Source organism: Protopterus annectens, chromosome 16.part0 (genome assembly GCF_019279795.1).
Source record: "Protopterus annectens isolate FY-2018-M chromosome 16.part0, PAN1.0, whole genome shotgun sequence".
Taxonomy (NCBI): Eukaryota; Metazoa; Chordata; order Ceratodontiformes; family Protopteridae; genus Protopterus; species Protopterus annectens.
Window position 1 is genome coordinate 380,317,336 of NC_056750.1, and position 23,647 is coordinate 380,340,982.

The 23,647-nt window shown below is 38.9% G+C and overlaps 2 protein-coding genes across 2 annotated transcripts in view; one reads left to right on the forward strand and one right to left on the reverse strand.

Moving 5' to 3' along the window:
- Positions 1-23,647, reverse strand: part of CNTRL (centriolin) — a 4,034,091-nt gene that overhangs the window by 1,830,625 nt on the left and 2,179,819 nt on the right. The gene's annotated exons all lie outside the window — the stretch shown is intronic.
- On the forward strand, positions 21,111-22,202 carry LOC122791041 (dehydrogenase/reductase SDR family member 4-like). The gene is made up of 2 exons (XM_044058814.1): positions 21,111-21,291; positions 21,499-22,202. The coding sequence occupies exons 1-2, from the start codon at positions 21,111-21,113 to the stop codon at positions 22,200-22,202; spliced, it is 885 nt and encodes a 294-aa protein (XP_043914749.1).

Genomic DNA, 23,647 nt, shown 5'->3' on the forward strand with positions numbered 1-23,647 from the left:
TTTTGTGGACTGCCATATTACCACTTACAACCATAACCCCAGAATTAATTCTACTCAATTGGAAGCTGGGTATATAGATCACACACGACAGAAGAAGAAGGCAAACTATTAATATAATTATTTGAACCTAAAATGGACTGCACAAATATACAGAATGTTGATTAGTCTGTTTTTTGAGCTGGTGCAGATGGTGGACTAAACAGAGGTGTGATCTTCCTACTTATACTCTATCAAAACAGTCAGCATATGACAATCAAGAGCCAAGTTGGGAAACTAGGAACCAAAAAAAAAAAAAAAAAAAAAAAAAAACAACCTTTGATAATTTGCTCAGGTGTGGCTGGGTGGACTAACTGTCTCTCTACCATCAACCATAGCTTTTGGCAGGCTGGGAGCATGCGAAAAGCATCAGGACTAACAGCATGCAAACTGGGAGGCAGGGCAGTGATCCAATTTTCCACCAAATTTGCGATATCTTGGCAAAACTGGGAACCTGACAGGCTTCTATCTATCCATCTATCTATTTATATCTATCACTCTAATGATCTAAATATCAATCTTGTAATGCTTGGACATCTGGAAAAAATCCATTTTCAGTGCAACCCAGGAAGGAAAGCTCCCCACCTTATAATATCAGCAACTTTTTTTTAAGAACTTGCCAGGCAAAACTGTACAGATGCTTACCAACTTCATAATCAACAGGCAATTCAGCAGTTTTATACAGATGTTTACATTACTATATGTAATGGCAACTTTAAGTTGCTGGTAATTAAGCAAAGTGCCAATTGGGTAATATTTTATTGTTGAATATAAGAAATATAATTCTTATGGAGAAACAAAGAAAGAGAAGAATGACAAATACAGTGAGTGAGCATGTTAATAGCCCAGGATTAAGAAGAGGAGAGGCGATATAGCATCATGTGACAAAAGGGAAACAGAAAGCAGGGTTTAAATGTAATGCAACTTAACTAAGCCTGGATTATTAGTTACATGACTTAAAATACAGAAGGAATGCCAAATTGATTCCTGAGCAAGATGAAAATGTTATTGCATAAATGCAGGCGTTTTAGAGTCCTTATAGGATTATGTTTTTAAAAAGTTTACTATATCCATACAGAAGAAAGTAGTTCATGTTTTGCAGTGGCACATGCATATTCCCACTGGTCTATTAGCTAGTGTTTGACTTAAAAAATACTGGATATGACTGCCTGTTCCACACATGCACTTGTTCCGGAAGTCTGTTCATTTCCTTGATTCCACCTCTCTTCTTAGGTGGATAACAAGCTCGGTCTCTCAGAAATTTGAATCTATACTTATGTATTATCACAACCAGATTTCAAACAACTCGATAACACGCAAGTAGTGACTTCTCCAGTTTCTAAAAAGTTTCAAAGAGCAATGTTCAAATTCTGTCCCTATTTTGTGCATCAGTTTTCACAAATATGATTCATTATTTGGATACAACAGAGCACAAGGTATGAATGACTTAGAATGAGCTACTGTTGTTTCCGTGATTCTGTATTTACTTGCCTTTTTTTTTTTTTTTTTAAATGTCTGGGTCTCCAAATCATTTTCCTGTTTAGCTATGTGAATGGTACAAAAGGACCGCAGCTATGGTCTTTACTTTTAAGCTACAATTTTGCAGTTTACTTATTTTTAGTCTGAAGCAGCCTGCAAAGACCTACTGGTTTGTTTGTAGAAGTTTATTTAAGTTATGTAGTAATGTGTACACCCTTAAACATGTCTATCTGTATGAAGAAAATTGCAAGAAAATTAATACATGTAGAAGGAGCATGTGAAAATAAAACATTAAAGAAGTTGTTACCATTGTTACTGGCAAGCTGCTACTGTATGTCTTAATGACATCTTGCATTCAGTTACAGCACTAAAGGATGCTACCCAGGATGAGGAATTTTGTCGTTATTCCTGCTCCTGTTTAACAAACTGATATAATACTAATTTGCAGTTTATACACCCTTTTTCACTGCAATAGAAAGCAATTATGCAGTACTTTTCCGTTAATGGGGCAGCAGCTTTTTTGTCCTCGTCCAACAACTGATCAAGCTAGTGGTATTTGCATATGTTTATTTACTACATTGTTTTGAATAATGTTAAATGTGACTAGTCTCACTGCTGCTGTTGGACTTTTATCATTTCTGCATATTAAACCTGTAACAGCTTCAACAATATTTGCCCTTTCACAGCATACAGGGATTGCAGTACGTACATGCATAAAAGCGTGGCATTACCTGTAAAAATCACATTACCTGCAATGTTTAACAATAAGTTATTAGACTGATTGTCACCTGATAGGTCATGAAAGACTGCATGTCTCTGGGAAGATCAAGTGTTTAAAATGTACTGCAGGTACATTTTGTGTCTGTTTTGAGCTGATAATATATACTACGAGAAATGAGTACTGCTCCACCGAGTTTTCTCTCTCAACCTGTAGTGAAGAATGTGATGCTCTATCGAAATGTGGACTCCTTTCGCATGGGCAGACAGCTGGTGATTAATAAAAAGAAAGTGACAAGCTTTGAGGTGATCCTCATAGAAGTGACAGGTGGGGTACAGGCATCTTTCGTTGCAGTCGGGAATCTTTACACACCATGACAGGGACATCTCGAGTAAATAGGCTGGATGACTTGCAAAGCGGAGAGCACTATGTAGCAGCCGGTGCCGAAAAGTTCAAAAAATTGGAGTAAGTATACACTATGCATGCACTGGGACATTGATAACTGAATGAAGGTCTTTTAAAAGTAGATGTATCAGATGTATTCTATCTTCAGGTGAAAAGGCATCCCCAGGTTTGGTAAGTACAAGATGGTGGCATGGGAATAAGATTCTTAAAATGGTAATGTTTTACATCCATTTATGAAGCAGGAATACTAGTAAATTCACCTCACGTGTAGTAAGCACTTTTAGGTTCATGAAGTGTTTAATGCATGTTTGACATCTAAACAGCTGCATTTAAAAATGTGTATGCAACTAAACAGGGTTGTGTTACACAAAATAATTGAAATAATTTGTTTCTTAAAAGTTTACTGTTGCACTGGCAAAGGAAAAAGTTGTACCAAGATTACTTGTAAAGTCTTCTGAAGTTGATGTCAGCAGTTTGTAATGGCAGACCGATTCTAGTCATATCAGGATAACAAGTTGGCTAAGTATCCTGTTGGGAACATTTTTCCAAACAGGCGTGAGGCGCCCTTCTGACAGTTTACCAGTGTCTAAGTCTATCCCTGCTGGTGTTAATCCCCAGGGTCCAGCTCCTAGGAAGCACATGTTAAAGATGGCTGAAGATTTGATTACTTTGCCCAGGATAGACACAGAGTTGGAGGGTCTGGTTCAGTATTCCAATGAGTCAGATTCCTCTGTGGAAGAGCTTGCCCCTCCAGAAGATTTTTCTTTCTCTGAAACTTTGCATTCCATGAGGGAACATTTCCAGTGGGATGGCCAGGATTATTCTGATTCTCGTAAAGGCTGAGAGAATTCTTGTTTTACCTCAGCACAGGCCTTTGTACTGGATGTTGCTCAGGATGTATTTTCTGAGGCTGCCCTTAACCCAGATTCTCTGCCCCTGCCCCAGTTAAACCAGATAGATACTACAGGGTTCGTACTTGTATAAGAGTCCTAGGGCTGATCCAGAAACTATTTCTCAAGGCCCCAAAGGTGTTAAGGCTTCTGTGGTTAAGAATCCGGTTCCTCTGGACAAGGATGCTAGGGCCCTGGATAGGTGGGGTAAAAACTGTATACCTCTTCTACTTTGGCTATGAGAGCTTTGAATTGTCAATTTCATATGCTCAGGTATCAGAATTATTTGCTAAGTCAATTGAAATGTAAAGTGGATGCTTTGTCTGAAGGTGTTGACTGTAAGGAGCTTCAAGATTTAGTGCATGCTTCAGACCAGGTTGGTAAGCATTCTTTGCAGTGTGGTTTTGATGCCAGGGTGGCTGCTACTAGACATGCCTGGCTTAGAGATCAGTCCTTGTCAGAGCATGTTAGTAGAATCAGTTTTGAAAAAGATGGAGGAAAGGACTTCTTACAGGTTCAGCCCCTAAGTTCAGTAGGAATTGGCCTAAGCAGTCCCAATGACCTGTGTCTTCAGCTGCAGCTCCTCTAGGGGAAAACTGGGACTTTACCCAAGACAAATGGGTATTGGACATTATAACTCGAGGCTACAAGTTTTATTTTCACAGCACAGATTCCTTCTGGACAGAGGCCCATTCTGGATTTATCCATTCTAAACACCTTAAATTCAAGATGTTGACGCTGCAGCAGCTGTTGCCTATGCTAGGCAGAGATCACTGGATGGTGACTTTGGATCTCAAGGAGGCCTATCTTCACATTCCTATCAGGCCCAGTTGCAGGTCCTGGCTCCAGTTTTCAGATGCCTAAAGTCCAGTCTAGTACCCTCACAGGAGATGTGTTTTCTGGGTGTGAGACTGAATACAGCTACTCAGATGGCATCTGGACAAAGAAATCTAGGCTGACTGCAAGGACAGTCCCCAAACTGCATATGAGGAAGCTACAGTGGTATCTCAAATTCTCCCTTGCATTCAGAAAGAATTTGTGCAAGGGACTCTGCAAGTCAGATATTAACGACAGATGCCGAAAATGGATTCAAGACCTTGAGTTGCTTCACTTGCATATCAACATGAAGGAGATGCTGGCGGTTCAATTTCATGTGGTACATCAACAAGCAGGCAGATGGTGGATCCTTTGACCATGGCGCACAAGGCTGTTTCATCTAGATGCACTATCCTTCAGTTCCTCCTCTGCCTCTTCTTCCTCAGGTCCTGTTGAAAGTCAGGAGGGACAAACCTTGCATGATCCTTATAGTCTCAGGAAAACAATCATTTTCTCAATGTCAGGTGCAATCCCTACATCTGATTCAGTTTTAGAGAATGAGGTCAACAAGTTTTGATGTCCTTAAAGTTTATGCTGATAAATGGAAGAGATTTTTCTTTGGAGTTCAGCTAATTTGAGTTGTACTTTGCAATATTTGACTATGTTACTGGACAAGGGTTTGTCCTTCTGTGCATGCTGCAGCTATTTCTGCTCACTATGATGGTGATCCTCCTTTATTTTCACATCCTTCCTGCCTGGGATCTTAATTTTGTTTTGGAAAAGCTGACTCTGCCTCCTTGAATTGAAGTTGTTGTCCTGAAGACTGCCTTTTATTGGCTGTTACTTCTGCTAGAAGGGTGTCTGAATTACAGGCTCTCATGGCAGTGGAACCTTTTCTGATTTTTCACCAGGACAGAGTTTTAATCCTACTTTTCTGCCTGTTCAGAACCAATGAGTGGGATCAGGCCAAAGCATTATCATTTGCATTCTGACATCTGAACATCTACATTTATGGTAGGTACAAAACTGTACTTTTTCCATTCTCAGCTGCAGGATGAGGACAACATTAAAACAAGGCCATAAAAGCTGCTGCCCTGTTAATGTAAAGGTACCATATCTACCAATTTCGCTCTAACATTAAGACTTGCAGCAACTTCGAAATGTGGTTGCGATAACATGCAAGTACCTATGAATCATATGTACACTAATGCAATGAAATGAACAGCCAGCCCAAAGAACAAGAGAGAGAATGCATTCACCAGTAATTCATTTTTGTCAAATGTCTTTTCATACTTTTTTTTCTATATATGTGAACAAATCACAAAAACTTCGGAAAAACAAAATAAAATTAAATAAAACCGAAAAATGGAGCCAAAATGAGTATAAACTTCACAACTTTATTTACCACATCCACAGTAAGTGCTTTCATCCACTGGGGACTTCTTCAGACTACATAATGTGTAAAAAAACAATAGAATTACATTAAATACTTTAAAAACACATGATTAAGGCATCACATGACACAACTTCTTCCTTTTTAAAAAGGAAGTAAATTCTTTTCTGTCATTTAATCCAGGTGGATGGCAGGGATTCAACCTAACCTGCCATTCATATTCCCTCCAACTTAATTCATCTTCTGCACCAAATTTTTTGTCAACATTTGTTATTTCACCTAAAACACAAAACTTAAAATCTAAATCACATGCTTTTTCTATGTAATGCTTACTAAGACCACTTTTCTCATCTTTCACACCAACCGCATATTTATGCTAATACATTCTTTTGTAAAGCTCCCTTGTTATTCATCCACCATAAAAAGCTTTGCAGGACATACATATAATCAGGTACACCACATACCTAGACTTATATGTATATCTGCCCTTAATATGCACAATCATATCCCCCCTTTACATCCTTCACATCTGTTCACAATAAATCGCACAAGTTGCATTTGCAAAATTTATACATTCAAGGATTTCTTTCTCTCCTGATGTTATCCGACGTCCGCTCTGATGAATTGGAACTGCCCACTTCCACTGACTCGGCCGTGGCGTCAGCTGCCTCACAGTCCACCTTATCCCTGAGAAATTTTTTTGTTTTGTGTTTAAGGATTTAATTTTCTTTGCCAAGTTTCTCTTGTATCTGGGAAAACTTGGCATTAAATTATCTGCAGTGAGATTGTCCTTCAGTCTAAAAAAAGACTGATTTAATTTTAGTATCTAGCTCTTTTATTTTGCCAATGTTCAACTCAGATAGAATTGAAACATACTGCAACCCTGTTTTCTGATTTAGGGCTGCCCATTTAGTTAAAAACTTCTCAGGAATATCAGATCCCACAGGCATAACTGATATTCTGAGACCTTTAGGAACTCTTTATTGAGACAGCTCTGAAAATACAAATTGTCCCATTGAAGTCTCTTCCAACTTTAAAAGGTCTTTTTCTAGTTGTTCAAACATACTGAAAAAGATCGGTTTATCAGCCAAGCTCACTGCTGGTAGAGCATTTATTTCCTCAAACGGGTCCACAGGAGGCACTAACCACCCATTTAGAGCCTCATCAAATCTGGAAAAGCCTCCTTCATTGTTAGAGGCACTGGCCATATTCAGAACAACAAATCTATTGGTACGCCCTTCTTGATTCAGAATAATAGATCCGCTTGGAGTATCCGTCAAAATTCCACCTGGTGTAACAGTCATAAAACTGGAAATAGACTGGCTCTCCATATGAATCCAAAATAAGTGAACAAATCTCAAAAACTTCGGAAAAACAAAATAAAATGAAATAAAACTGAAAAATGGAGCCAAAATTACTATAAACTTCACAACTTTATTTACCACATCCACAGTAAGCACTTTAATCCATTAGGGACTTCTTCAGACTGCATAATATGTAAAAAAAAATACAATCACATTAAATACTTTAAAATCACATGATTAAGACATCACATGACACAACTTCTTCCTTTTTAAAAAGGCAGTAAATTCTTTTCTGTCATTTAACCCAGGTGGATGGCAGGCATTCAACCTAACCTGCCATTCATATTCCCTCCAACTTAATTCATCTTCTGCATCAAATTTTTGGTCAACATTTATTTCATCTAAAACACAAAACTTAAAATCTAAATCACATGCTTTTTCTATGTAATGCTTACTAAGAGCATTTTTCTCATCTTTCACACCAACCGCATATTTATTCTCATACATTCTTTGTAGAGCTCTTTTGTTGTTCGTCCAACATAAAAAGCTTTGCAGGACATAGAAATAATCAGGTAAACCACATACCTAGACTTACATGTATATCTGCCCTTAATATGCACAATCATAAACCCCAACTTTACATCCTTCACATCTGTCAACAATAAATCACACAAGTTGCATTTGTAACATTTATACATTCCAGGATTTGGACATACACATCTTTTATTATCTAACTTATTTTGAAATAATTTTTTTAGACTCTTGCCTCTTTTCTGCACAAAAACTGGAAAATCTCCTATCTTGGAATTAATTTCTGAACTACATTTGAGAAATTTCCAATTTTCTCTGACAATGCTTCTGATAGTACATGAATCCACACTATTTGTAACTTGCATGGAGGTTTACTGTGGATGTGGTAAATAAAGTTGTGAAGTTTATAGTCATTTTGGCTCCATTTTTTGGTTGTATTTCAATTTTTCTATATATAACATGACAGGTAGACAAAACATACAAAGAAATTTGCTGAGACCTTAAAACTGAAAATGACAAGTTCCTCAAGTAGAATAACTGAATATAATATAAAAAGTCCAGGGCCAGGTTTGGACTGGTCCCTGGTAAATTGATGCAAACTTTGCCATCATGTTTTTCACACAGTAAATTTTTACTTAAACTTACTAGACAGTTTGTGTGCATTTAAATGTTTAGTTACATAGGAAGAAAATATTGTTGAGGAACTCTATTGCAGATTAATCCATTGAGCTATTCTATAGAACTTTACTAAAGCAGATAGTACTATAAACACTAATGTATTATCCTTTACTTGCACAGCTCATCTCAAAATTTAAAACTGCCAGGACAAATTTTGTGTACAATAATGAAGTAGCAAAGTTTCTCATTAACACAGGACTACTTTTTTCACTGGGGGATAGTGCAAAACATGTGTAAAATATCCATATTTTAATTACTTCATACTGAACAGCTAGGACAGACACGTGGGTAAAAAGAAGCTTTTCTCAGGCATTAAACAAGCATTAAAATAAAAATAAATCATAAATCATTAATTACATATAAAAAGTTATTAAAAAAGTTGGAAAACTGAGCAATTTTCAATACCTCTAATCATGCTTTGGCATTTGCCAGAGAAGAATCCCAATCAGGCCACTAAGATGAGGGAAAGAGCCTTACTTCTAAATTGTAAATCGATATTAAAATTGTTCTAGCCACCTGTAATGCTCTCCCAGAAGTAATTAGGAAATCACCCATTTGTCTAGTTTACAGAAACACATTCAAAACACCTCCTTAAACAATTACAGTGTGCCTTCTTTACTCACAATAAAGGACCTGAATCTCACAACAAAGACCTCTAAAACCGAGAACAAAATTATATATTAATCTACGTACACCTCCCTGTCTCTTCTGCTGAACTAACTCTCAGACAAAACACAAGGCTTTTATATCAACATTACGTAACACCATGTTATCAAATGATTCTTTATTGTATAATTAAAAACTAAGCATTTCCTTGTTGTCAACAATACTACACTATACTACATGTATACAAAGTGGATCAAAATTTTTGTACACAACCAGTGTTCCTGTTATAAAAGTGTTGCATAGGCCGGGAAGTGACTAGAGTATCACAGTCGATCACAAAATTGTACACAAGCCTGTGCCATGATGTAGAGAGATAAAGCATTACATACATCCCTGGTGACCCTGGTTTGATTGGCGGCTCCGGGATCTGAAGCGTAGGCAGGGAAGGTAGGCCTTTTGTTTAGGTGTTTCTTGTGGGGAAGAGTGGCCCACAGAGGAGATTAGCCCTCAGATGTAATTAGTGCATGCAGAGGAAGAACAGGAAACTAAGGGGCAAGTCATAAATGAAAATACTACTCGGAAGCAAACAACAACACAACACAAAATGCCATTACGTTTTTCACTAGCCCCAGACTTTAAAAGAAGATAAACCAGGGGTAGTAGGACAGGATGGTAGACCAGGCAATGGATAGGTGACTGGGGTAAGCTGGAAAGAAAGAAGCAGAAGGGGAACAAAAAAAACTGTAAATAATTAATCCTTATTTAAATGTGTTATATTTGCCTATGGCCTGGGAAGTGACTAAAAAGCGTCTTCAGACCAACTCATATGCCTAATTAACAAATCAAATAAATAAGTAAGCAAATAAATAAAGCTGTAGATATAATGCAATAAAACTTCCTTAGGAGATAGAAAATCATTTTTCAAAGATAGGAAAAGAGCAAACCTTTCACCATGAAAATGCAAATGACTAAAAGATTTTATATATCATTTTGGGTGGAGATAAAAAAAACTCACTAATTTCAGATGCCAACAAATTTCCTGATAAAAAATCAGCTACCAAAATAGGTCTCAAAAGAGGAATATCAGATGTTGACAACATAGAAAGTACAGTTGTGTACCTACCATAAATGTAGATGTTCGAGTGTATTCACTGTTGCAGTCATTACACTTAGGTTATCCTGCTGGCAGGCTACCCGCAGTCAGCCTGAATTCCAAAGTCCTGGTCCGGCATCGGTTGCTGTCACCTCTTCCCTGACGTCAGTGCGCCAGGGGTATATAAGATGCAGCTGACACCATTTTCTTCAGTTTTTCTTGCCCCAGATGTCAGGTGCCCCCAAGAAGGTAGGCAATACATATTGCTTATAAAAACATACACTAAAATAAACAATATCTTCATCGACAAGCAAATACACCACATAGGTTGTCTAGGATAGAGAAGTATAGACAAGTCCCAGCAAAGAAAGGGGGATGGAGGGTGGGTGACCTGGACTGCAACAGTGAATACACTCGAACATCTACATTTATGGTAGGTACACAACTGTACTATGTTCATCGTGTTTCACTGTTGCAGTCATTACACTTGGGTTGAATCCCAAAGCTGAGGTAGGGCGGCTGGGTCTAAATAGGATTAGGAGTGGCTATGAGGCCCTGCAGAAGTGCAGTGGCAAAGCCTGCTCTGGATTTAGAGTAAAGAGGTAAGTGATAATGCTTGGTAAAAGTGTGCACTGAGCTCCAAGTTGCAGCCTCCAAAATTTCCTTGGTTGGTACTCCTCTGAGAAAGGCTGCTGAAGTGGCTGCTGCCCTGGTAGAATGTGGCCTAATATTCTTAGGCACTGATTTGCCATGCTGTGCATAGCAGAAACGAATGCAGTGTCCTATCCAATTTGAAATAGTCTGCTATGAAATAGCCTTTCCTTGTGATCCTGCAGCATATGCTACAAACAGTTGCTCAGTTTTTCTGAAAGCTTTCGTTTTGTCCAAGTAGAAACATAGCTGCCTGTGTATGTCCAAAGAGTGCAGAAGTTTCTCCCCTTTATTCAGGGGATTTGGATAAAATGTTGGCAAATGAATGGTTTGGTTAAGAGTCACACTGGATACTACCTTTGGCATAAATGCTGGGTTTGTCCTTAGAGAAACCCTGTCCAGATGAAAAATGATAAAAGGTTCCACTGCCATTAATGCCTGTAACTCTGAGACTCTTCTTGCTGAAGTTATTGCTAGGAGCAGAGCAGTTTTCCATGATAAGAATTTTATATCAGCTGTATTGGCTGGCTCAAAAGCAGGCAGTGTGAGCTTTTCCAAGACAAAGTTGAGGTCCCATGTAGGTATCGGAGCTCTCCTTGGGAGTCTTATGTTTTCTGCCCCTCTGAGGTACTGTCTTAGCAGTGGATGTGCAAAAATAGGAGGTTCCGTATTGTAATGAGCTGAAATGGCAGAGACATGGATTTTAATTGATGAGAAGGATAGGCCTTTGTCCAGCATCTCAGTTAGGTATTGCAAAATCTGAGGAATATTTGGAACAAGTCATTCAAGTCCTTGTGCCTGGTTCCAAGCACAGAATCTCTTCCATTTTTTTGCATAAGATTTCCTGGTGCTGGGCCTCCTGGCTTCCAAAATGACATCCATAACAGCTTTAGAGAGAGGTGTGTTCTGAGTGGCTATATTATTTGCCATGCAGCCAGATTTAAGGTTCTGAGTTGGCTGTGCAGGGTCTGATTGTTTTGTTGAGTCAGAAGATGAGGAATTTGAGGTAAAGTAGGAATTTGAGGTAAAGTCCAGGCTGGGCCTTGAGACAAGCTCTTTAGGATTGGGTACCAGTGCTGGCGTGGCCAGTCTGGGCAATCAGAATCATTTTTGGCTTCTCTTGTCTGACTTTTAGGAGTACCTTGGGGAGGAGAGGCAGTAGTGGAAAGGCATAAACTGTTAGGGTTTTCCAGCTGAATGATAGAGCATCCACTTTCCATGCTTGTGAGTGATAAGTCCTTGTGCAGAATCTCTGTAGTTGGCAGTTGTGAGGGGAGGCAAAAAGATCTATGTCTGGGCATCCCCATTTCCCTGTTATCATGCTGAAGACCTGTGGATCTAGTTTCTACTCATGAGGATCCATGAGGTTTCTGCTTAGTTGGTCTGTCAGAGTATTTTTCTTTCCTGGAAGGAATCGTGCCTGTAGATGTACTTGATAGGTCAGTGCTGTGTTCCACAAAGTCATGGCTTGCCTGCAGAGGGGGTAGGAATATGTGTCCCCTTGCTTGTTTATGTACCACATAACTGTAGTACTGTCCGTCTTTAGTAATAGTTGTCCTGGATGTAGTAGATCCTTGAAGGCTGTCAGGGCATTCTGTACAGCTAGCATCTCTTTTTGATTGATATGAAGATGCATTTGGTCCACGGGCCACGTGCCCTGAATACATTTTCCTGCCATGTGTGCCCTCCAGGCATAATCCGATGCATCTGTTGTTAGTGTCTGCCTGGCTGTGGGTAAAGTGAAAGGCTGTCCCTTGTTGTGGTGACAGGCCAGTGCCCACCATCGAAACTACTGTTGCAGGCCGGGAATAAGAGTTACTATTGTTTCCAGGCTGTGGCAATGTTGAGTCCAAACACTTTTTAGATACCAATGTAGCTTCCTCGTATGCAGTTTTGCATATGGAATTAGCAGGATGCATGATGCCATGAAGCCCAAAGCCTGCAGAATTTTTATTGCAGGTACCTGGGTCTTTGTTGCCATTATTTGAAAGTAATGAGTCAGTTGCCTTTGCTTGTCTGGCGTGAGATAAGCCATCTGGGCAGTTGTATTTAAGCTTGCACCCAGGAATATTATCTCTTGAGAGGGCACTAGTTTTGATTTCTTTTCGTTTACTGTGTACCCTAGGCAAATTAGTAATCTTTTTACAAACACCAAATGCTTTAGTAGAATGTCCTTGCTCTCTGCTTGAATAAGGCAGTCGTCCAAGTAGGGATATATTTGAATTCCTTTTTGTCTGCAAAATGCAATTACTGGTGCCAGGCATTTTGTGAAGACCCTGGGCGCAGTAGATAAGCCAAAGGGCAGTGCAGAGAATTGCTAATGCATTGAGCCAGCTATAAATCTGAGGTATCTTCTGCAAGATTGTCTGATTGGGACATGCAGGTATGCCTCTTTGAGGTCCAAAGTAACTAGTCAAGCCTTCTTGCCCAGCATGGGTAGAAGTTGCTGCAGTGTCAACATTTTGAATTTTGGAATGTCCAGGAAAGTATTTAGAATAGACAGGTCCAGTATTGGTCTCCAGGCTTTGTCCCTTCTGGGTACCAAGAAAAGTCTTGAGTAAAATCCTTGCCTCTGCTCTTGCTGTGGTACTTTTTGAATAGCCCTCATGTCCATGAGAGCAGAAATTTGTTTTTGTGCCTCTGCCCATTGATTGTGTGGCAGGTCTGGCATACCTTTTGACCTTGGTAGGGTGTGAAAGTGGAACCTGTAACCCTGAGAAACAATCTTCAGTACCCATTTGTCTTGGGTGATCATGTGCCAATTTTGTGAGAAAAGTGCTAGCTTTCCCCTAAGGGTGCTGCCAAAAGGTAAGTGCTTGGCATTTGTAGAGGAAAGTCATTGGGACTGTTTCCTATAAGGTTGTGATTTGTCTTCTGCGCCTTTGGGGGCTGAAGCACCCCATTGTTTAGGTCTGTATGAGCCTTGGGGCTGAGATCTGCCTCTTGGGCGTCTGTATCTGCCTCTTTGTGGCCTGTTTGACACTGGGAAGGACCAATTTTTAGAAGGCCAGTTCCTGCTAAATCTATTCTAGGTGGCTGAACCTGAAAGAAATCCTTTACTGTCTGCATTGATTTTGCTTTATCCTCCATTTTCTTTAACACCTCTTCTGCCTTAACACCAAAGTAGCATGCTGTAATGGAGCATCCAATAAGTTTGCTTTAACATGATCAGGTAAACTCTGTTCTTTTAACCAAGCATGCCTTCGAATGACAGAACATGTAACTGTGGCTCTGCAAGATGCCTCTAATGAATCAAAACCACACTGCAAAGTATGCTTTCCCACTTGTTCAGCTGCATGCAATAAATCCTGCATTTCCTCATTCTCAGGACATCCAGAGCTTGTAAGCATTTTCTGTTTTAGCAAAGACATCAGGTATTGTTGATATTTAAGCATGAGAAACCGGCAGTTTAAAGCCCTTACAGCTAAAGTAGCAGAGGTGTAAACTTTTTTCCCCCATCTGTCCAGTGCTCTACAATCCCTATCAGAGGGAACAGGGTTTTTTGCAGTGAAAGCCTTGACCCCTTTGGGACCCTGAGAAATAATTTCTGGATCAGCAGCAGGGTTTTTATACAGAAATTTATGAGAATCTGGAACCCTGTAGCACCTATCTGGCTTAACTAGTGCAGGGGGTAAAGAATCAGGAGTCAAACTGGATTCAGAAAATACATTATCAACAACATCTAATACAGGGGGGTAGCAAGAGGCCTGTGCTGAGGCAATAAAAGAAAGTCTCTGAGTCTTTTCTTGGATTCTGAATAATCCTGGCTCTCCCAATGGAAATGTTCCCTCATGGTGTGCAGGGTTTCCCAAAAAGAGTAGTCCTCAGGAGGAGAGGCTGAAGAGATAGATTCTTCAGCATCAGAGTCCTCATAGGGTGGAAGAGAATATCCCTGTTCTGAAGAGGAATCAGAAGAAATAGAAACCTGGTCAGAGGAGTCATAGTCAGTGTCTTGCCTAGGCCTTTTTTCAAGAGGGGGATGGGACCCCCTGATCAAAGTTATTAGGTCCTCCGCCATTTTGAGCATCTGTTTCTTTGGCATGGATGACTGTCCAGGAGAATGCTGTACTTGTTTCTTTGTCTTTAAAGGTGTTTTAGACTTTGCCTTGGCTGCTAAAGTGGTCTTGATAGTAAGCTGTGTAGGTCTGAAAACACCCTCAGAAGCCAATGCCTGCCCGCGGCTCCGGACCCATCTGAGGGAATTGTTTCCATAGGCCAAATACCTTGAGTTTCCAGAGGCCTAGCTGTCTCCACGTGGGAGTCGAAGGTGGCCTGTGGCTCTGAGGTAGCGGGTGTCAGGGGCTGCAAAAGCGCCTCACTGAAAACCGGCGAACCGGCGACTGGCCTAGAAGAGGCTTCGTCGTCAGTTTTGGACCTTGGATGCCTTTTTCTTTGTCCTTGCGCTTTTTATGAACTCCGGTCATCGGTTGTTCCAATGGCATTATATAGTTAAACCTTCGGCCAAAGTAATGTAAAGCAAAATCGAACCGATGCTTAATAGTGCGCTGGTTGAATCTAGCACAAAACCTACAACTAGCAATGTCGTGGTCAGGGCCTAGGCAAGGAATACAGTAAGAATGAAAATCCTTATGAGGTATTTACTTCCCACAAGAAATACAAATGTTAACTTTTACTGACATCGGTCTGGAGCAAGAAAAAGTTTCCCCAATGGGGTACTTAGCTTTATTGAAGACTTCGGATCTGAAATTCAATTTCGAAAATCTCAGGAGTCGGCCGACCAGCACTTGCGAACTGCTTTTGCTTCGGGCACTGCATGTCAAGAAAGACTGAAGAAAATGGCGTCGGCTGCATCTTATATACCCCTGGCGCACTGACGTCAGGGAAGGGGCGACAGCAACCGATGCTGGACCAGGACTTTGGAATTCAGGCCGACTGCGGGTAGCCTGCCAGCTGGATAACCCAAGTGTAATGACTGCAACAGTGAAACATGATGAACATCCCCCTATTAAAATATAAGGGTTGGTTAACATTGGTTGGGGAAAAAAGAAACATGGAACTGGTTAATTTCACAAAGCACACCCTGAAAAATTTTGTTCAACCACACCAAAACAATACATGCTTAAATTAAAAAAAAACCAAACATTTTAGGCATGAAAAGTATAGACAGGTAATAACAGTATACTGAAACTATAGACTTTCTCCACAATGTATACCAACGCTGGAGATGAATCATGACTAATAATACTACAATAAAGATAATGGAAATGTTTTGAGAAACTTTAAATCAAAAAATATCAATGAACATTTGAAATGTTCAGACTACCACAAGATCTAGAATCAGTTACTGCAAGACATACTAAACATTTTAAGGAACAAATTTAAGTCTAAAATTTGCTTATACAGAGAGAAAAATATTTTTTAATGGGTGGCATGAGGAGTTTAAACAAAAATGAAAAGTCATGGGGGATCTTGAACTAATAACTAATTTTCACAAATATTAGTGCCATAGTTAAGGTCATGTTAAGAAGGTGTAATTCCAAAATATTTTAACAAGATAGACATTTCAATCTGAAACATAGCAAATGGACTAACATGACAATAGTTATCAAACAGAGAAGATAGAATTTTCTTGTTAGTATTAAAGGAATAACTTCACTAACTAGAAAAAATGTGTAAATAACACAAATTCCAGAATACCATTCTAATAGTACTAAAAGTAAATATTAATGTCATCAGCAAAGGCAGTAAATGTGATAATTATACCAGAAAAGAAACCATAATTAATAGAAAAGGTTAAAAATGATGAAATATGGGTTCAACAAATAAATTAACAAATTGGGGAAAGAGGGCAGCAGCTTTGCCTAGTACCATTTCTGACTGGAATTGATTGTGAAAAACTATCTACAGTAATACAAGATGAAATGTTAGAATAAAGAATGTGTAACCAGCTGACAAAGATATAGGAATATTTAGCTTCTGTAAAAGTAAATAAGAATCTAAAACTCACATGACCTAAGGTATTAGCAGTGCCTATGGCCAATACAAATATAAGCTTCATATGCATGACTTTCATTAGGAAGACAGTGTCCTATGAAATTGTCTATACAAAGGTTTGTCTGTAATTAAAAAAAATGACTAGAGACAGTACATTTTTTGTAAAGTGAGAGTTTAAAAATAAAGCAAAGCCCTACTTATCTGAATAGCATGGGGATACATGGATATGTTTATTGTTTTTGTTTGAATAAGCAAGATGCAGTCATCTTGCTACACTGAATATACTAAGGTTGCACTATCGTGACAGATGCATACTACCACAGTACAATGCAAATAACAAGTTTAGCAAACTGCTCAAGAAATCTGTATTATGTAGTCTTTCCAAGGAATGCTGTCCTTACTAAAACTGTGTAGGACATTACACTCTGGGCACTTTTATTAAACATTTGTCTGCAGTTAAGCTTTCCCTACTTTGATAGCACCCACCTAGCTGAACTAGAGCTAGACTTGGCTCTTGCATCACATGCAGCATACCCTGCAACTTCAGGTTGGTGGACAGTTTGGTGCAAAGTAATCACTAGCAGGTAACAGCTGATACATTCCAAGTTGTTCACAACTTCTTACGTTTATTTTACTCGTATGTTTACTTTTGCAATGCAATTGCAAGTATGAAAGGGGCATCAGATCAGAAAGTGTGATTCATTTGCAAGCTGACTTTTACGTTTTAAATGGGACAGATTACTGTGGCATGGATAAGCCAGATATTGTGATTAATAAAATTCAGATCATGAGGGTTCCACTGCATTAATTTTGAAGATAACTCCAGTGCTGAGTGGGAAAATGTAAAGAATGGATGGTTAAATGGTGTAAAACGTTTGGTTGTAACACTGGAGAAAAACTCTTGCTATGTAGTGTTGGGTCTGCTTTTTAATTTGGGAGAAGATAGAGATGTTAATGCAGAATTCATAACATTCATAAGGAATGCTTTCATATTATTATACAAAGTGCTTTCCCTATGACTTTCCACTCTTTTTCCCACATTCCATTTTCAATTGGTTCTTTCACTTTTTACCCTCAGCTTATCAGTGAATGGTGATGCTTCATGCAGTACCATGCAATGCTGTTTTAAACAGACGTAGGCACTTAGCTAGCTGGAATTTTGTAAATAATTATATGTCACCGGTAAACATCAAAATGATTTATGTAAGATGCTTATGTTACAAATGTATTAGAACTGTATGTCATGTGTACATCAAACTGCTTGTACAGACGTGTGTGTTGAAAAGGTTATTTGCAACAGGCTTGTGTTCAAAATGGATCCACAGTGTGTCCTACTGGAAAAGAACAGAAATGTACATGCATTGCTGTAACTGTTTAAAATGTATACATTTTAGTAGTGGAAACTGGGATACAGGAGGTTAACCTCAGTCTAGCAAATTCAAAAAAAATACCTGAAATTGAATTAATTTATGGCTGGGCCATAAAAGATAGTATCTTACAGCTTTCAATACAGCAGCAGATACAACGTCTGTACTACGAAACTTTCTATAATGTCTTTAGCGTGAATTAATTACTTGTCTTGAAAGCGTAAAGGAATGCGATTGTTTTATGACCTCCAGCATCTGCCCTGAGAAGAAGCCCTTGCGTAAGTATTTTTACATGTAGTTACTTTATGCTAGCAGGTGCCAACAATGATTGTTTTGGGCCTGGGAACTAAAAGTCAGATGACAAGAAATTATGTCATTTTGCAAGCTATCCCAGCAGTAATATTAAAGATATTAATCTGATAATTCTCTTAGTGAAAGAGAGCGTTCTGCATTATGTCTTGGACCTGACAACAACTGGAAGATCCATCCACCACATCTTCTTTGCTCTATTAGTAAGTTCATAGATTATAGCAATTCTCTTAGCTACAGTAAGGAATATAGTGAAGATTAGTTTAGATATTTTTCTTTATTTATTTGAGACTGTCCTGCAAAGTTGTTTTAAATATTTCCTGTGGCTTTGAACTCTGATGTCACTGTGAATATAATTTCAGTATTGTCTTGCTCTTTTATTATTTATCATGTAGAGATATTTAAGTTCTGAGAGTACTTGCATATTTATTTGGTGACACTGTGTGGGCCGCTCCTAATAGCCTTGCTTTTGGTCAAAATACCATTTGTGTTAATATTAATATTACACAGTAAGATTGGACACCCTTTTTTAAGCACCTTGAAGTGGCTGATAAGGAGAGACTGGTGGCAGTAATAACTACCTTATAGTCTGGGCAGCAGGGGGCATAGCTAGTAAATATGTCCAGCCTTTCCCAGACGTGTGTGTGTAAATCAAACCTCAAAGAGTATGTGTGTATCAGCTACATGGGCAAGGACAAGAACCACTGGTTGGACAGAGAGGGTGCTAGAGGTCTTGGCTTGGTCACTCAGCTGAGATCTCAACTTTATAACTGTGCCAGTGGGGAATCTTATCGGGGATCTGCAGAAAGAGTGAGAAACCAGCCCCAGACTGACTGTGGTCTCTGTGTTCTCTTAAGGGAAATTGCACTTGATGCAGAGAGTTGCATCTGCAAATACTGTGTGTGTACTTGTCATCCTCACAGCAGCATTCTCCCACTGTTGCCAGTGGTGAGGACTGAGGCTCCTTGATTACTGGTTGGCAGTGGAAGGTTGTCACAACTATTTATCTGTTTTTGGTGCTTGAAGTAATATTTTATATTTACATTTATAAGTTTACCCAAAATTGATACCTTATTGTGTGTTGAAATGCTATTATCTTTTTCATAGTCACCCTCAAAACTGACCTTATAATAATTACTATAAAATGGAAATCAAGATCTAAACTAACTGTATTTGAAGTACTGAATATTGTAAAACAAATTTAAACAGAGGTCTTTAGAAAAGGTAAGGAGCCAATTTGTGGAACAATACATGTAGGCTAATGTTCTGGAGGAGTGAGGTTTAAAGGATGTCAGGAATTGAAGAATTTACACAATACTAGAATAAAAGACAGTTGCTATAGATTACATATGTTTTCTATCTTTACAATGTGTGTAAATAAAAAAATGTTAAAATGATTTGTTTTCTTTTCTATTCATGTATGTGTGCTTAACCCCGAGTACCTTCTCATGGCGCCTCTGTGCTTACAGCCGAGTGCGCCATGAGAAGATAAGAATTGCAAGCCGTTATGCCCGAGTGCCTTCCAGCAACGAGAGAAACTGTAGTGGAGATTTGTGATTCAGCTTAATGTGAAACACGCTGAAATCGTAACTCAACATGTAATTTACCTTATCTAGTTACGATTCAGCGTGTTTTTACATTAGGTTTGCATTAAACTTTTATTGGAAAATCTTCAGCAAAAGTTGTTGATAAAGCAAGTGATGGCAGCCAATCGGATTCTTGCAATCCAAGCCACCACTCGCATAACAACTCCACCCCCAACTTAATTTTCTATTGTTTCCTCCAATAAATAGAGGGTCCAGCAACAGGTATTTCCTTTCTTTTTTCTGATATTTGGAGAGTTCACCTGCTACTGGATCCCTCTATTTTATTGAGGCACTCACGGATTGCACGGAGATTGTTGAGAGCCATACCAGTTTTGCGGTTTTCACTAGGAGTTGCCATTGCTGATATTCTGCTCGTCTCAAGAACTGCTTTTTTTCCCCTTCAGGTAAGCTACTTGACAAAGACAGCCAGGTTTAATAGTGTTAGAAACCTTGACTTTGTTTTTCCACATGCCAAGACAGTAGCAGCCTTTTATTTATGATTAACCAGGATCGTCCTGCAGCAGCTGCTGCTTTCCAACAGCTTGAACAGTCCAAGTAGGGTGAGAAGAGTTGTGTTCATGCCCACAGCCATTATATGTCTATCTGCATGCGACTGGCTCGCACGATCTAACTGGGGGTTTACACAAGCTTTTTTTGGTTTCAGGTTTTTGTTTTTATATTTAGTATGTATATAGTTATGATTTTAAGCTGCATTTTATGAGGCATTCTCTTTTGGCTGTGTCAAATGAAGTGGTGTGGGGGTAAGAAGTTATCGCAGCAATGTTTATTTTATTTCCCGGGACAGTACTGCTCCACATGCCATAATATCATAGTAAATGTAATTCTGATGGATCTATAATGACTACATGCTGAACATTTTCTCTGAGCTGAAATGCACTATGCTGCTTTCCGATTTATTACAATTAAACATCCCGTATAGGCAGCAGCAGGTTATTAAAAAAAAACTTGGGGGTGTGTTTGTTGTAAAAAAAACTAGCTGGGTTTCTTTCTAAAATTTCCTGTAAGTTGCGTGCGTCCGGTGATGGTCTGTGCTTCTTGCAGTATGTTTTTTTTTTTTTTTTGCAGCAGGCGTGTTTGATGTACGAAAACTAGTAGGAGTAATACTGAAGTTGTCTAGTATCACGTTTCAAATATGGCTTCTTTTTTTAAGAACAGTATTGGTGTTTTGTGTCGTAACTATCCCCTAGTCGTATCTTTAAAGTTTGAAAGGCTGTGAAGTAGTAGTGCAGTAGTAGGAGTAATACTGAAGTTGTCTAGTATCACGTTTCAAATATGGCTTCTTTTTTTAAGAACAGTATTGGTGTTTTGTGTCGTAACTATCCCATAGTCATATCTTTAAAGTTTGAAAGGCTGCAAAGTAGTAGTGCAGTATTTCCCCAAGGAATGCAGAAAGGAAAAGTCGCTATTGTCACGGCTGCTACCAGCGGGATTGGTTTAGCAATTAAACACCATAGTCCACAAGCGCAAATAAATCCAATCCTTGAGGTACGATGAAGATGCTTTATTCAACGAAATACAGCAATATTGCTGTATTTAGTTGAATAAAGCATCTTCATCGTACCTCAAGGATTGGATTTATTTGTGCTTGTGGACAGTGGTGTTTCATTTCTGTTTTTTGTATTTTGGCGCCACTTGCTTTATGATTTTTTTACTGGTTTAGCAATTGCCAGACGTCTTGCAAAGGAAGGAGCTAATGTGGTAATAAGCAGTCGAAAACAAGAAAATGTAACAAGAGCTCTTGCAGAGCTGAAGTCTGAAGGACTAAACATTTCAGGATGCGTCTGTCATGTAGGAAATGAGGAACATCAAGACTTGTTGGTCAATATGACTCTAGAGCAGCATGGTGCAATTGACATTCTGGTGTCTAATGCAGCAGTGAATCCATTTGTAGGTAAAATAGTGGACTGCAGTAAGGAAATGTGGCAAAGGATATTTGATCTAAATGTGACTGCAAGCTTCTTACTACCAAAGCATGTCGTCCCGCACATGGAGAAACAGGGAGGTGGCTCTATAGTGCTTGTATCTTCTACTGCTGGTTACCACCCTATTCCAACCATTGCTATATGCAAGTTTTCAGTCAGCAAGACTGCCCTTCTTGGGCTAACAAGAACTCTGGCTCTTGAACTTGGTCCTATGAACATTCGTGTGAACTGCATGACCCCTGGCCTTACCAGAACTAGATTCAGCACAATTTTGCAGCAGAGTCCAGGGCTGAACCAAATGTTAACTGAAAACTTGCATATAGCAAGAATTGGGCTACCAGAGGAGTGTGCAGGTGCTGTGAATTTTCTTTGCTCTTCAGATGCTTCAGAAAAGTTCCCAAGAATGCCAGTCAAGTGGCATGTAATCTCAGAATTGTTCTAGGAGTTCTCACACCTCTCAAATCGCACCACTGGCTATATCCACATACCCATAAAGCTCACCCCAGTGATGATGCTAAAATGTATGCCATCCGGAATAGGTGAGATTCACTAAACTTATAGTTTGTAAGCCTGGCTAATGACAAAATTACCCGAGTTTCAGCAGCACATCAGGCAACTAGCACAATGCATTTATTTGGAAGATGTGTACCTAATGCCCATGTTTGCTAAGAGATGCACACCAGAAGAAAATCTTGTGTGTGAGTATGCAGGAAGAATAAGTAATATCATTATGTCAAAGCATAAGTCATGACAACTATATGTGTTTGGTTTTCTTTAAAAATTGACTTGACGCTTATTTCTTGATAGATGCATTTTGTAGTATTTCCTTATACTTTTAGACTCTAGCTCCCAAGATAAAGATGAGAGAAAATGCATATTTGCAAATGCACTTCTGAAATCATATTTCAGTACTACAAAAAAAATTATGCTTAATGCCATGATACAAAATTATGGAAGCAAGGCCCAAGAAACTTTAAAAAGTACTTATTTATTTATTTATTTTTTTATTAACATTTGTTAACAGGGTTAGTCCATCTGGGCTAGTAGCCCATTTTCAGTGTAGACCCAGGGAGAAAAGCTGCAGTTACAAAAACAATTTACAGTATATAATTTACCAATACAGTAGGTCAAAAAAGAAAAAAATAGTGAGAAACATACAGAATAAAGTAGCATTGCACATAACAGCAAAACCAACAGCAAACTTTGAGCTATCAGTATTTAGAGATTGCATTTACCAGATAGAATACCAGTAGGTTAGAAAGTGAAAAAGTTTCAGACTAGTACAAATGCACATATAATGGGAAAGAAATACAAGAGTGTGGAGGAGTTAGGTAGGGTCCTGACAGGGGCATGTCTTGTTGAGTAGGTAAAGTTGGAGGTCTTTTTTAAAATGTAATGGGTGGGTAATGGAGGCACATGCCTAGTTTCTGGTGATTTTTTTATACAATGGAGTACAAGTACTGTGAAATGCAATTTAGAGAAGAAGCAGCAACAAAGTGTTACTGCAAATATCATAACACAAAGTATCTTCCTTTTTTTGTAATTCCCAAGTTTAGGCAAATCATGTTTTGACTCTTAGTTTTAATTGTAGTAATACTTTTTCTCTGGGAGAAAAGTGACCTCAATTCTGCCTTTTGAGAAGGGGAATTAGTGGATACCATAGGGTATGTGACACCACAAAATGTAGTGAAAGCTGAACCATACCTGGAAATACCAAGTCAAAATGAGCTCTGTAGTGCATAACGATGCTGCCTGTTTGATAATAGTTATCTAGGTTCACTTAGTTGAAGTTGCTAGTTAGCCTTCCTCATTTTGGAGACAAAGTTGAAAGCTATGCTGTAATGGTGTTTGCAAGTTGAATTTTGTGGAAGAACATCTGTTCTGCAT